Source organism: Martes martes, assembly GCF_963455335.1.
Source record: "Martes martes genome assembly, chromosome: 10".
Taxonomy (NCBI): Eukaryota; Metazoa; Chordata; class Mammalia; order Carnivora; family Mustelidae; genus Martes; species Martes martes.
In genome coordinates, this window is record NC_137898.1 from 94,708,895 (window position 1) to 94,724,476 (window position 15,582).

Genomic DNA, 15,582 nt, shown 5'->3' on the forward strand with positions numbered 1-15,582 from the left:
TCTGTTGGTGTTTCCAGTCCCAATCCAAAGGAAGAAGATGGGGTTAGATGACCTCTGGCCATTCCAACAGGGCTCTAAGCTTGTGCAGACCTCAGCGGCAGTTAACTGTGCCACCCAAGGCAGCGCTCCCAATCTGTCCAGCCTGGAGCGACCCTGTCCCTCTTAGGCAGGCACATTAGCATCAGTGACTTCCCCTATTTGGAGATGAATTCCCAAGTCAGCCCCAGACAAGAGGACATATTGCAGAACCACCTCTCCTACTACCTGAGATATGAATGCTCATAAGTTATTCACACCAGCTTTCTCCAGACCCATGGAGCCAACTACCCCCAGGATACCTTCTCCTGGGGATTTGGGGCCCCTCTCCATCAACGTATTTTACAATCCCCTTGAGGGCGTGCAGGGCTCTGCGCACTTTACATGAAATGCCCCATGTCATTCTCACAAACAACCCAGCAAGCACTGATTACTCTCCTGGTGGGGAAAGTCAGGTGCAAAGGGCCTGGGGAATGTGCCCAGGGGCCACACGGCCGTAATGGCAGAGCCAGAGATCCAGCCGAGATCACGTGGCCTCAGCTCTTACTGCTGGAGCATGTTCCGACCTCCATGTGCTACTTACGCCATTTCCCATCTCCGGGAACATTCCCTCTTTGCCCTCCTATCCGTTAGCCTCAAGGGCACGTCAGAGGCCAACCCTTCTGGGACTCCTTCCCTCATTCCCTCTGAAGGAAGCATCCTTCTTCCTTGGGACTTTCTTTATACTTCACTTTGGGCACTGGTTGTGTGATGCCAGGAATTCTGGTTCCTCGTGAGCCTGTTTGTCTCCTCCAGACTCTAAGCTCCTTGTCCCAGAAAATAGATCCGTCTCTTGTCTGCCTCCCCACACCTGGCCAGGGGTCCTGGAAATGCTGGGGGAGACCTGCTCCTGCCCACGGCTGGCACCATTGCTGGTATTCTCTCACTCTCCAGAAACATCAGTTGTCTTAGTCAGTCTGCTCGGGCACAATCCCATCACCCCCAGGTCCCGCTCCCCGGAGTAGGTCATGACAAGACGTTCTCCCAAAACTCACTCTTCTGCATTAGGAGCTGGTCCTGGGCTGAGCAGCAGGAAAATGGCAGAAGTCACGTCTTGGGTTTCTGGGTATGACCTGAGTCGTCCTGCCCTGGCCCAGTCCCACTCTGCCGGGCGTCTTCTGGTGTCAGCTAGGGGGCCTCTGAGCCAGCTCCTTCCTCCCCCTCCCTTGCTGCCATCTGCTTGCTTCTCGGGAGCAGGGTAGCTTTCCTTAATCTCATAAGACGAAATTTGCGTCCTCCAGGCTGGGGAAAAGCTGGCAGTAAATATCCCGCGTACAAGCATTCTTAAAGCCTTCCCCAGTTGGTCACTCATAACAGAGCAGACGGCAACACTGAGCCTGTTCTGCATGGCTGACCAGGAAGCTTCAGGAGACTGAGGTGGCCTGGGGCTGTGGCAATGGCAGAGCTACAGGGGGTCCCACAGGCTCCCTCTCACCCTCGAGACCCACGGGCAGGAGCCGATTCTAATCGGTGCAACTTCCCATTTCCAAAGCCTCCTGGGATCCCTCATGCCAGGTGCTATGTGGCCCCACTTTTTTTTTTATTATTATTTATTTATTTTAGAGAGAGGGGAAATGGAGGGGGACTGATGGGGAAGAGGGAGAGAGAGAGAAAATCTCAAGCAGACTCCACACCCAGCTTGGAGCCAGATGTGGAGGTGGATCTCATGACCCTGAGATCACGGCTAGAGCTAAAACCAAGAGGTAGACACTTAACCGACCATGCCACTCAGGTGCTCCAGAGTGTGGCCCGATTTTTAGTGGTCCTGGGCTCAGGAAGGACTCATGGATGGTGATGAAAATAAGAACAACCCTTTAGGAAACGCATCTGTGTACCAGGATCATTGACATATGAGTCCTCTCCCCACGGCTGTGCGAGATAGGTGTGTCACTCCCATTTCAGATAAGGGTAAGGAACGTGCCCCAGGTCATACTGCTAGTGACCGGGCCAGAGCTCCATCCCAGGCCTGCCTGACCCTGTGTGCTTTCCATTCTCCAAGATCCAGGTCCTGGCAGGTACTCAGAGCAGGTCCCTCAGGTTACTCGTCACTCATGCCTTCACTTGCATGTTTTTCCTAACCCAGAAAGGCATCTCTCCTCCGTTGCATTCCCCATATCATGATTCCTCCTCCGTGAAACCTCTAGGTTTCCTCCCTCCAGCCCTCCTGCTTGCAACAGACCTTTCTCAAACCCAAAAAGAACTTTATGTGACCTCTTGATGAGACTGAGCCCTTTCTCCCTTGTAGCTTAGTGACTTCCAGTCAAACGTGGCCATCCGCACACTCTCAATAAGTTTTGCCGAATGTCCTGGGAGTTGAAGCAGGCAGGGTTTCAGCTGTGCTGCCCCGCGCTCTGGCACAGGGGTGGTGGTGGGTGCGTCCCCAGGGCACCAGAGAAGTCCTCGCTCTGCCTGCTCCTGGACCCGCTGGGCATCCCCAGGGCATCACTCGGACTTTTGGGGGCCCTGCGCCCTTATCAGCTCTCTCCCCCTCTGAAGGAGCACGACAAGGGTGACTATGTACATGGTTTTGCAAAGCACTTAGAAGCCAGGCAAGCATTCCAGGCGGCCTAGTTCCTGTCCAGGAATGGCTGGGATTAACCCTCAGGGCAGTGGTCTCCGCCCCTCAACCTGCTGCTAGAGCAAAGCCTTGGCCAAAGTGCCCTGTCTAGGGGTGGGGGGAAGAAGGCACACCCGCGTACCAGCCCTGAACTGCCTCGGATCTGACCTCTGAGCACAGATAGAGAGAGAATGATGTCAGGGACAAAGAGACATCAGCACCCTGCCCAGGGAGGTTTGCACTGGTTTGCACTGGGCCTTCTCTTTTCAGCTACTCTAACCCCAAATCTCATGCCGTTGGCACCAGCCCATGCTGACCCCGTGCGTATTCCCTCTAGCCCCTGCCACAGAACCACCTGAACACCTGGTCAGTGACTGGGGGAGAGGCACAAACACCTACATCCATAGGGGTGACAACAGACTCAGGACACTCAAGTACTGGAAGGTGTCCCCAAAAGATCGGGGCTGGCAATTATGAGTGGCAGGGGTGAGTGACCTCAGTCTGCCATTAAGGACCCTGACCACTATGCACATGGGTCCACTAGGTCTTCTTTCTGCTTGTTTTTGGTTTTTTTTTAAGATTTTTTATTTATTTATTTGACAGACAGAGATCACAAGTAGGCAGAGAGGCAGGCAGAGAGAGAGAGGGGAAAGCAGGCTCCTCACTGAGCAGAGAGCCCGATGCAGGGCTCGATCCCAGGACCCTGGGATCATGACCCGAGCTGAAGTCAGAGGCCTTAACCCACTGAGCCACCCAGGCGCCCCAATTCCTGCTTGTTATACACACACACACACACACACACACTCTCTCTCTCTCTCTCACATGCACGCACGCACATTCACACACACGCATGCATGCACACACACACACTCACACACATGCACGCGTACACCACAGCAGCCAGGTCCCCAGAGCACTGTTCTAAAACCATCACTCTCGGTGATCCGTCCCTTATAACCTCGGTCTTCCATTAAAAAAAAAAAAAAAATGCCTCTTCCCTCCCCAGGAAATAATCAGGAATTGAGAGGTGACCTTAGATCAGGGGTCAGAGGTATGTGAGCTCAGAGGGAACCATGGGGTCTTCAGCATTTTAAATATTTTACTGGAAGACCGTGGGGACCTCCCAGAGCCAGATGGTGATGGTTCATTCCGTGCTAACATGTCCTGCAAGTCCCCCAAAAGAGTCTAAGGTGAGGGCCACGTGGTCAGGGCTGGGAGGGGGTGGCCTCTTCAGGGACCCTGCTGGGCGGATGGAGATGAAGGGGGGAGGAGGGAGAGGGACGCAGGGCAGCGGGGCGGCTTTCAAGAAAGCAGCCTGGAGAAGTCAGGAGGAGAGAGGCAGCTGGGCTGCACTGCTCCCGAGTGGAGAGCAGAGGGAAACAGCTGGCAAGAAGACCAAGGACTAGGCAGACGGGGTGGCAGGCGCGGAGGACTCCCAGCTGCGCGGCTGCGGGAGAGTGGAGGGCGGGGAGGGGACAGGAAGCTCCGTCCCAGGACTGGAGCCCAGAGGCTTCCGGTGCTTCGTCCCCGCCCCTCTCTCTAGGCCCGGCAGAACCTGCACCTGTCCTTCTCAGCGCTGAAGGGCCCTCCTGCCACCTGCCACTCCCGCCCCCACACCTCCTCCCGCCTGCCAATCACCAGCCATCCTGACTCAGAGCCCGCAGCGCCGCCGGCACGGATGGTTCTTCAGGCTGGGGCTCCTCCGAGCCGCCCCCCTTCCCAGCCACATGCGGCCCCTGCTTCCCGCAGTTTGAAGAGAAGGCGCCCAAAGGCCGCACCTGCTAAGCACTCCTGTGTCCAGGCTCCTCTCCTCACCTGCTAAGCAGGTGATCTCCGCACTGGGGGCCTTCAGAGCCGGGCTCTGAGCCCCACTGAGCCACTGCAGAACCTCGAGGCTGGCATTTCTCCTCTCTGAGCTCAGTGGGGAGAACCACCTCCCTCCTGACTTCAGAGTTGTCAAGGCCCAGGTGGAGAGCTGGGAACGCGCCCTCTTGCCCTGCGAAGTCCATGGCAGCGTCGGCACGTAGGGAGCCTGCAGGCTGCAGACAGTCACCTCACGGGCTCTCCAGTGGCCCCCGGAGCCTCCTGTTCCACAGGGCACCTCCCTTCCTGGGATGGTGAACAGGAAAGCGTGCCTGCAGCACCCCTGGGACCCCATCCCACTCAGTCTAACCCACCAAGTGTGTTTCCATCCAGGCCCTCCCGGAGAGTCTCCCTAGACTTTGCAGTCCTGGCCAAGGGCAACAGGGAGTGTGGTCTCGGGCAGGTTTTGTGCGTTCCCAGGAGCCAAGGACCGTGTAGCCAAGGACCCCAGGAGGCAGCTCAGGAACAGGACTGCTGGGCCTGATGTCCCTCCCCCACCACTCAGTGCCCTGGGACCCCGGACAGACTCATCCTCGCAGGGATCTGATGGGGCACCTGTCACACAGGACTGACTATGAAAAGCATTTAGTCAACCCACATAAAGCTCTAAACGCTACACGCAATGAAAGTTACCTATTATTAATTCTATGGCAATAAAGTATTATTTGTGATATATAGCTAGTTCTATATATTCATATAACAACACAGCTATATAGATAATGACTATTTATACAATACTAAGTGCCAATAATTATTATACCTCCTTTCGTTCCTACCCCCCACGGTGGCCAGTACTGGACTGAGCCCTGAACCCTAGCTCAGTGCTGTTGACGAGCAGCTGGCAGGGACCATGTACACTTTGAGGGAAAAACCAAGAAACTGTTTTTCACTCCAAAGATCCCCTGATTCTCTTTAGATGATCTGAGGACCATGGTTGGTGGGGTTGGATAAGGGGAGTCCTGGTTTGTGGATAAAAATCCTAGTCTAGACCCTTAATTCAATAACCAACATGGGATAGCGACAAGAAAACAGGGTTTGCAACCGGAGACATTTGAGTCTATTGTACCTGGGACCACTGTGTGACCTTGAGTTACACTTGGGCTAACTGGGTGACCTTGAGCCTGTCACTTTATTTCTGGGAGCCTCAGCTCATCTATGAAATGTGGTAGTAACACCTGATTAACACTGTAGTTATATTCAGACTTGGTTAAAGTGGGTCTTCCATGAATAACCCAGTTATTTTTATCTTATAAAGCCTGACTCCTCGAGACTCTGACCCTTCGCCTTCATTTCTCACCTCGTTCCTGTGTGGTGTGCTCGGCACAACATCTCCCTAATCAGTAGTTGAAAACATAAAAACAGTTTTGCTTCATGACTGCAGATCTCAGGGGACAAATAGAGTAGGTCACAAGTCAAGTTTATTCAGTCACAAGGTCACAAGGTCACAAGTCAAGTTTATTCAGTGTGTGTGCACTAGATCAGGTGCCGAGAATATAAGACGAAAAAGACGGCCGTGGTTCCTGCCCTCAGTGTACCCTCCATTTCTCACTTACCTTTGTTCCTTTGGCATCTGATATATAGTAAATGCTCAATAAAGGGTTGAAGAAATGAAGGGGGGGATGATAAGGAGCAAAAGTGGGGATGAGGGGAGAAGAGAGAAGTCGGTCACCCCTTGGTGACCAGAAGTGCCTAGAGGCACAGGCAAAGCTCTTGGAGGACAACTTGGCATTCAGTGAGGGCAGGGCTGGTTAGGGAGCCCTGAGAGAGGGGCAATTCCACAATGGTGGGACGTCAGTGACGTGGGACAGGTAACACGAGGGAATGGCTGCTGAGCACCCGGGGAGAAAGCTGTCCGATTTTGGAGAAGCTCATCAGATGCTGTCTTGCAGACAGTGGAGAGCCATGGACTATGCATCCCTTGCAAAGGGAGAGAGTGCACGAGGAAAGTAGTGGTTTAGGAAGAAGAGTCAGGGTTGGACCCAAAGGCATTCACAGGCTGTCGGAAGAACTTAGGTGGAGGTGGGGAGGGCCCAGACTTTGGGTTGCAGAGGTGGGAATGGAGAGGAAAGGGTGAGTCTGAGAGGTGCTGTGGAGGAGGGGCTGGGCCACACTTGGTGATGGAGACAGATTGAAAATAAAGCAGGAAAGGGAGGTCGCACTGACTGCCAGGCTTCGCAGCAGGAGAACGTCCGTGGGCACAATGGGAAACTGAAGCAGAGAACTTGGGATGGACGGCTCAAGGTGTGCGAGTGGGCACAGCACACACTCTGTGTCCCGAGAAGAGTTGTGTGGGTGTGTGGTTGTACAGACGTTCGCTGCTGGAGGGAAGGACCACGTCATACCCATCTGTTCCCCACAGCACAGGGCAAGGCCTGCCTCATGGCAGGTCACAGTCAACAATGTTCTCAAGGAGCTTCCTGTCTACCTACTTTAATGCCTAGGAGGTTCTAGAAAAGATCCTGGGCTCACCGTTCACTTCCTGGGAGCAGGAAAGACAGGGAAAAGAAACCAGCTGTGAGGGAACAGATGAAAAGCATTTTCTGGCCAGGAAACTACACCCTCCGATGCATGCTGTGTTCCTAGGGCCTCTGAAGCCCGAAGGAGAAGACTCAAGGTGTGTCCTCTGGGCGAAAAGACAGCGTGCCCAACCCTCCACCGCCCCTCCTCCCACAGCAGCGTGACTTTTATCGACTCTAGACAGTGACCCTCAGCTTGTGATTCTATTTGAAAAAGCGTCTCATTGATTTGAAAGAAAAAGTATTTCTGGCGGCATGTATTTACCGCACAGAAATTAAAATCAGATTGAAAAAGAAATTGTCAGAGCACCAATCATCCCCTCCCAAAAATAAAATGGGTAATGTCGTTGGGGTGGTTTTGTTGAGACTGTCCAGTGTTATCTCTCTCTGCTCCCCCCAACCCCAACCCAACCCAAGAGACATTCTTTCCATAGAAAAACCTGAAGGGGTCCAAACAGACCCAAGGTGGGAGCCAAAAGCTCTCTGAAGCCTGCTGGGATGGATCAGACCATCCTCCTCCCGCCCACCGCCCGGGCCCTCCCCCTCCCCTCCCCCCATCCCCTGTCCCCTTTCCCTGTCCCTTCAGGCTGCTCTCAGGCTCAGGGCTTACTGGGGGGATCTCATGGTTGCCCCAATGCCTGGCTCTGAGACACGGTCCAGAGTGAGCTAGTGAGCTCTCTGCATCCTCCTCCACAGCAGATCTCGGCTTTCCTGCACCAACCAGGGCTCACCGCCCCCCCCCCACCAACACGCCCGCAACCCCTCGGGATGCTCCCTGTACCTCAGCTTTCTGTTACCCTCACCCACATCTGAGGAAGCGGTCCTGGGGGTGGGCGGAGGAGGGAACACCTCCCGCATCAGGGTCCACACCACCGGCTTGCGGCCTTCTCATTACAGTCCCTCCAGCTCCAGCTGACAACCTGCTAATTCTCTCTGATAACACAATCTTTGGCAGCCATGGCGGCTGTCTTGACACCGTCCTTCTTGCAAGAAAGATTTTGAGATAAAAGGAGTTGTGAAATCATCATTGAGCCGGGAGAAAAGAGCCTCAGAAAGGAGTGATCCCCACCGCTTTCTCCCTCCTCCTGTCCTCCCTTCCCATCCCCCTCCTTGCCCTCTTTCCCCTCCCGGCCCCTTCTTCCAGCCTCTCCAGCACCCTCCTCAGGTCCCTCTGTCCTCTGGCTCTTTCTCCAGACACCCCCCCCCCGCCCCCGCCAACTTCTCCTTTCTCTTCTCTCTCCTCCTCCTCCTTCTCCCTCTCTTGTTTTGGTGCCAGAAACAGTCTAATTACAACAGAGAACTTGAAGAGCCTGAGAGGGAAAAAATAAATAAATTAACCCACCACACATAGCTGATTAAAATGTCCTATGAAATCTAATTTGTAAAGCTCAAATCAGAATAAAAAGTGTTACTCCCACAATTCAGGGCCAATCTGATTTTTAATGAGACCCCTCGGAGACCCAGCCAAAATCTCATCAGGTTGCAACCGCGGCTACCTTCCCACCTGCCACAGGCTCTCTGAGGCGGACCCCCACGTCTGCTCCTGGGGAGCCCCACCACCGGGCCTGCCATTTTGGCCCACTCCCCTCGGCTTCTTTATATGTCCACCACTCCCTTCTTCGGGCCACCTGCTACTGAGAGCATGGCCTTACCCATGGTCTTACCCAGGTCTGAGCCTGGGCCATTGTGTCCCCAGGATGGGCAACAGCTAGTTTCCAGGACCTCTGTGGCCGTCCCGGACTCTCCCATGTTGCGGGAAGAAGAGGCCGGGGCAGCAGCCTGTCCACCAGGACCCCCTTCCTGAGCTGTGTGTCTCTAGCTGCCGGGCAGGGTGTGGGAAAGAATGTGGGCTTGGAAGTCACAGAGAAACCCCCCTTACCCCCCGCTGCCTGGTCAGACCCCAGCTCCACCACTCATCAGCTGTGTGATCTTGCATCGGTTGCTTTGCCTCTCCGGTCCTGTTTTCCTTGCTGTAACATCGGGCTATTTCTGCCCTGACATGTAAACAGGTTACAGAAGGGAGGGCACGTGAAGCACTTTCTGCTGTGGGCCAGGGTTCCGTAAATGTCAGTGTCCTCTTGTCCGTGCACCTGCGGCTTCCCAGGGACCACGGATCACCCCAGCCCATTCCTCAGCTTCCCCTCCAGGACCAGTGGAGGGGATCTGGGCACCGCACACCTCAGTAGGGAAAAATACAATCTATAGAGCCAGAAAGTTCCATTTCTAGCCCTTGTCTTGCCACTAGACACTTCAGGGATAATTTAGCGAACATCCAAGCCCCTGCAAACTGGACTGGGTAAGGTCCTGCGGTTATGACCACTGCAAAGCTAAAGGTAGTGCATACGCGAGACTGGCTTGGTCATGACCAAGCACGGCCCCTCTCAGTATTTGCCACTTCTTTGGGCCCCGTTTCCTCCTCCAGAAAGTGGGGATTAAGACAGTACCTACCTCATAGGTTGTTATGAGGGTGAAAAGGTTAATGAGCTAATATTTTTAAATCTTAGAACAGCGGCTGGGATGTGATACATACTGGGGGGTGTGTCTGGCCGGCTTGGATGGCTTGGGGCCGTCTCACTCCCAGGGGTACATGGGAGAGCTTGGGGTCACACACGTGACCTTCTCCCAGGTGGTAGGGAAGCCGGAGCTGGGGCTGCCACCAGAAAAAAAGAGGCAAAGCGGGTACCCCTGCACGTGCTGGGCCACTGAAACAATAATGTTTTCCCTGGATTCTTGGGTTTTTAACCAAAGCGCTCTACTCCCTGTCCCCAACTTGCCTTCTTGAAGCACACCCCCACAGGATGCCCGCTGCTGGAGGGCTCTCGCCTGCTTCTGCTCTGCAGTGGGAGGAGGGGCAAGCCAGCACCAGCAAGTACCAGTTAGCCCAGTGGAAAGTGGCAGAGCTCATCCCAAGGGCGGCGGCCCGGCCTCTTTGGGGGCTGGAGGAGGCTGGGTCACAGTGTGTGTGTGTGTTTGTGTGTGTGTGTGTGTGTGTGTGTGTGTACTAAGGACTGATGAACGGGGCAGCTGAGCTTCGAACCAGCTGCTAGAAGCAGGGAATTAAGCTGGGGGCAGGTAGGAAGCTGTTGCTGGGCCCAGGCAGGAAGTAAGATGCGGGGGCCGGGGGGCATTGGGGATGCTTCTCCCCTGGGCCAGCCTCTGCTCTGCTTCTTAACTGGGGAAGCCTCCAGACACTGCTCCCTGCAGGTAACTGACGGCTGTGCTTCTTTCCTTCCAGGCCAAGTGTACTCCTTCAGCCAGCAACCCCAGGACCAGGCCGTGGTGTCGGGCCAGCCAGTGACTCTGCTGTGCGCCATCCCCGAATACGATGGCTTTGTCCTGTGGATCAAAGACGGCTTGGCTCTGGGTGTGGGCAGGGACCTCTCAAGTGAGTACCCCCAGACCTCCCCAGGAAGACCTGGACCCCGTCCCTGCCTAACCCAGCTACCCTCCTCAGGAACCCCACCATCATGGGCATTTGGAGATTAAATCTCCAGATTTCATTGTGTGTCCCCCCTGGGGCAGAGTCAGGGTGGGCAAGCTCTGGGTCCAGGACCCATAGGACTTGGAGAGCCCTTCCGCCCACAGGTAATGAATTATCCGTGAACCCTCAAATCCGGTGGCCAAACCCGAACAGGGTGGCCCTGAGGGATCTCTTCAAGAAAAGTCAAACAAAATTCAGGTGAAGTCAGATGCCTAGAAGCAACGTGTTCCCTTTTCTTGGTCCAGAATGTATCCCCCACTTAAGTCATCGCCTGGTTCTTCCCGGATTTCCATCCACTAAAGGGAGCCAAGGAAATTGAACACTCACAGAGGAACCAAGTTGGTTTTCCGGGTTACCATGGGAGGGAAGAAAAGAAAAGGAGCTTTTGAAGTTCAAACCTCGTGGAGCCCGCCCAGGCTGGTTCTGAGCAAGGATGTCCCAGTAGGCTCCCGTCACTTGCAGCTGAGCTCCCCCAGTTGGCGCGACGTCCTCTCATCCGTTAACCGTGGTGAACGTCAGCCCTTAAGCTCATACAGATGTCTTTCCGATCCGTCCTCTCCCCTGGGAGACAAAAGAATAGACGCAGCCACCCGGTCACTCACCCATCAGCAAATATTATTCTCCCCTGGGGAGGTAGGCATGTGACCGCTCGCGAGGCTCAGCATAACCTGGAAAATTCGGAACAAGGGATCCAGGTGTCCCCGCCATTGGGGAATGGCTGAGGGTAGAAGAGGAGAAAAAATATATATGTATGTATTCAACTGAGAAGTAGCTTTGCTTCTCTCGTGGTGTACAGCTGCAGGAAAATAAAAATCGAAGTGCACTCAGGAACATGATGGTTGGGAAATTAATATTTTAAAATGTGAGTTATGTCTTGCCAAAAATGTATATTGAAACATTATAGCCACGGTCAATAGCATCACCGGGTTTGAGTGCTCCAGCCCCGCTGAGCATGGATAAAATACACAATAATATCTCCAAAATATACTGTGCTGCCATAAAATTTAAGTATTATGGGAACCAGCCAATTTCAGGGGCTCTGAACTTCCTTACCCTAGAGAAACTGGGGGAATGATCTCACCCTCCCAAAAGAGCATCACTCATGCTCTGCGTGGCTTTGAGCTTGGACCAGGATCATTGCTAGCTAAGGAGGTGCTTTGGGTTCCTGGTCAGTGGTTTGCAGCCTCCAGGCAGGGACTCAGGTCTTTTCTGGGTTGGTGGCCAAGAGGAAGCCCCAGGTCACCACGGATGTTCATCACCACATGGATAACTGACCCTCTGGCATCCAATTCCGTGAATGGCTTTCTGGGATCAGGATTGGGTCCTGCTAAGTACTGAGGGACAATGGGTTCTGATGAATTAGGGTCTGTTTGCTCTCTGACTTGACCTCATTTATATAAAGAAGGTTGTCTGTCTCCTTCCAAAGCCACCGAACTCAAATTCCTAAGAAAGTGTTTTCTATTTGATCACCGATCCCCAAAAAAGCATCAGGAAGATAATGACAGAAACTCACGTGCTCCATAAATATTGTTTGCTGGCTCTAACAAGAAAGAGGAAAAGGTCCCGATTTCACTCAGCAGGTGTTCGCAGAGCACTCGATAACGGCACAGGTTTCCCCATGGGGAAACTGAGGCCCAGAATTGTGAGACTTCAACCTGCCACAGTTCTATCCTCTTTTGTTTTACCTTTATCCTTTTCTGTGTGACCTGGCTCAGCTGACCAGGAATCACGTCCTCACTGAAGACCTACCTGTTTTTCTGTTCACCGAGCCTGGAAAACACTTTCAAAGGAAATGATTTATAAATGCTTGCCCTCAGATTGATAGAACATTCTTCTTCTGAGAAGCCCAAATGATTCTCAGACATTATGTCATAAATTACAATGATCCACGGGGAGAAAAGAGTGTTCCCCCCTTTATTTGACAGGTAAATGAAGTCACAGTTGAGAAAGCAGTTGATTCAAACATACACCCAATCCCAATGTGTGGGACCCTGGGGGAGGGGAGAATTCTGTTAGGGACCCTAACACCCCAAAATCCTGGCACCCTGCACGTTCTCACCTCTAAAGACAGGGACCCTTGTGTCTATCCCATGTCATCGTCATTTTTCTTTAAACCAGCATTTACAGACTCTACTCTCTGCCACTCGCTTAACATGGATGATCCCACTTAATCTTCACCGTGACTCTATAAGATACTGATATTGTCCCCATTTTGCTGATGCGGAGATGGACGCACGAAGAAGTTCAAGTAACATGCCCAAGACAACAGAGCTAGGAAGTGACAGACTGGACGTTTGAACCTGGGCACTGAGACTGTAGAACCCAGACTCCCAATAATTTTGCCTCCTCTGAGCATAGCTAAACAGAGTCATGATCCTATGGAAGGAGCTAGAACTTGCTCAGAATCAATGCCTCTGGGCCTGTGTTTTCCAAAGATCCTGCCAGTCCGTGGGACAGCATTGCAGCTCGTTGCCTAATTAGGCAAATACAAACAAACCCATCACTGATGTTTTCAGCAGCTCATGAGAGCAAAATTCCTGCTGCTGATGGCTTGCAAGACAACAAAAACACAAGCTCCAGCCAAGATGCCTGCAGGAGACCAGGGACTAATCAAGGACAGCGGGATCCAGAGGCTGGGCTGGAAGGGCTGGGGGCGGACAGCCAGCTACATTGAGGGCAGCAGCGGGGAGAGGGCTGGGCAGGAACCCGTTTCCAGCCCCTCGTCCTGGCCCTGGGGAGAGCCAGCTTAACTTACCTGGGCTTCTTCCCAAAGCTCAGCAGAGGGCAGGAAGGGCGGGCAGGAAGGGAGGTGGTGCTCTTGGGTGCAGCCGTCTGCCTTGTGAGCATCATGGGCCGGGCCAGAACAGCTGTGCCAGGCGGGGCCGTTTGACTGCACGATGGGGACAATGCTAGCCATGAAGACGTGAGCCTGAAGGGCTCAGCTGCACAGGAAGCCCCCATACTGCATACTGGGAAGGATCACAGCTGTCTTCCGGACAAGGGGTGGGTGCCAATGGCCCCTGTGCAGCTCACCTGTGGGGACGCCTGCCCCACCGCTGCAAGACCCTTAGCTTAGGATGTGAGGGAACTTAGAGCTCCAATCTTCCATCTAGGATAGAAAGCTGCTCTGCCGTGTCCCTGACTGTGCTTGCATGCGGCTACCGACGGGGACCTCACTACCACCTCTGGCACCCTATCCCTGCTGGACCTTTCAAATTATATTAAGAATATTCTAAAGTATTTCCCCACATTAATTCTGTCCACTGGTGCTAGCTCTGTCCTTGGGAACTCCTTGAATACATCTAACCTGCACTTAGAGACAGGAGGCATTTGGAGAGCTATTCCCTGTCCCTCTGTCTCTCTGTTTCTGTCTCTCTCTCTCTTTCTCACTGGCTTAAGCCCTAGTCTTCGCTCTAAAAGTTCGGATAGACCAACCCCTTCTTCCTACAGCACATTTCTGAGAACTCACGTTCTCCTGGTGAAGGTCTTTTAGAAAGAGGAGATGTTTGTAGCTGCTGGAAGGGGGGTGGGCCTCTGAGGAGAGAAGGGAAGAGAACAGGGAGGAAGGTCCCTGTAAGAGGCTGGTGGGCGGTAGGGAGGAGAGGAGAAAGAGCTCAGGTAAGGGGACGATGGGAAAGAGATCCTTCTGGAAGAGACTAAGGAGGTCTCGGGCCCAAGGGCCGGGACAGGGGATCTGCCCAGCCTGGCCAGCCACAACTTCTGTCAGTATTTATATTCACCCTCCACAGCAGCAGGAAAGCTGATTAATGATTTACAATTCTCAAATTTTTATTTATCCATTATTCATCACCAGTAGTATAAGGGCCCCCACATTCCTAAGTGTCCTGAGTGCCTCATAGTAAGTGCTTAATCAGGCCCTGGGGTCTGAGGTGGAGAGGAGAAGTGACCAGAATAGGGCCCCTTAGGGTTCAAGGTGGCCAGAGGATGCCGGGCACTGTTCAGGTTTGCCTCGATTTCTACTTCCTGCCCATCCTGAACTAATCCCCCCCACCACCACCACCAGTCATTCTTGCTTCTTTTCCAGAGATTTCTGTTTTCTCCGGTCTCTTTCTTACTCTGTCTGCTGAGAATTGCAGCCTGGGTCTCTCTGTCTCTCTGTGTGTCTCCTTATCAAAATGCATGTCTGTTTGGTAAACCACAGCGCTGAGCACACTGCTTACCAGAGTACCGACCCTGCTGTGTCTGCCCACACTCAGCATTTCCATCTCCGCTCTCTCTGTCCTCTCCCATCAGAGCCTCTCCAATATTCCCAAACCTATGCTGCCCAATACCCAGGGAAAGCTCTTTTTTTGTGCTCCTCACACCGAGGTCAGGGCCCTGAGCAGTCGCCCGCCCTGCCAGCCTCCAAGCCGAGCCCCTGCTCTCTATTGCCACCGTGGTGCCTATTTGGCAGGAACGCCCCCCCCCCGCGGCCCCGCCCCCCTGACATGCGCACTGTGTCCACAGGCTACCCACAGTACCTGGTGGTAGGGAACCACCTGTCCGGGGAGCATCACCTGAAGATCCTGCGGGCAGAGCTCCAAGATGACGCCGTGTACGAGTGCCAGGCCATCCAGGCCGCCATACGGTCTCGCCCTGCACGCCTCACCGTCCTGGGTAAGAGCTGTTGCCGCGCGGGGACGGGGAGGCAGGGGCGAGGATGATCCGGGAAGCACCCTGCGCTCGCTTCCAGAAGGACCTCCACACTGGGCGAAGCCCAAAGGGGTTACCATACGGGGCTCCAGCGGCTGCTGCCCCACTGCGTCAGGACCTACTTCCTCTTCTAAAAGGGGAAAGTGAAAGTTCCTGCCCTGAGAATCAGAGAGCACTGCTAAGCAACCTGTGACCCCGTCCAACCCCAGCGGGTTTGGCTCCAGGTTAAGGTGCTAAAGGGGGCTCTGAATGCCTATTTATTCCCTGAGGAAGCGTGTTCTGCACGCGTGGTGGTTGTCAGGCTGGGTGCTAGGCAGTGGAGATACGGAGGAGAGTATGACACATCTTCGAGTCCGTTCTGTCTCCCACTAGGTGCTAACAAAGCATGATTTCAGCACCCCTAGGGACCACCGCTGCACCTGTTCCTTCCCCATGCT

General features: G+C 53.8%; 1 protein-coding gene across 3 annotated transcripts in view; it reads left to right on the plus strand.

The window, feature by feature from the left end:
• Positions 1-15,582, plus strand: part of KIRREL3 (kirre like nephrin family adhesion molecule 3) — a gene marked incomplete at both ends in the record, with an annotated part of 532,903 nt that overhangs the window by 431,137 nt on the left and 86,184 nt on the right. For all 3 annotated transcript variants that reach the window (XM_080817608.1, XM_080817610.1, XM_080817609.1), the window contains 2 exons: positions 10,247-10,396; positions 14,960-15,109. In XM_080817608.1, the coding sequence (XP_080673734.1) occupies positions 10,247-10,396; positions 14,960-15,109 (300 nt within the window). The remainder of the gene's footprint in view (positions 1-10,246; positions 10,397-14,959; positions 15,110-15,582) is intronic.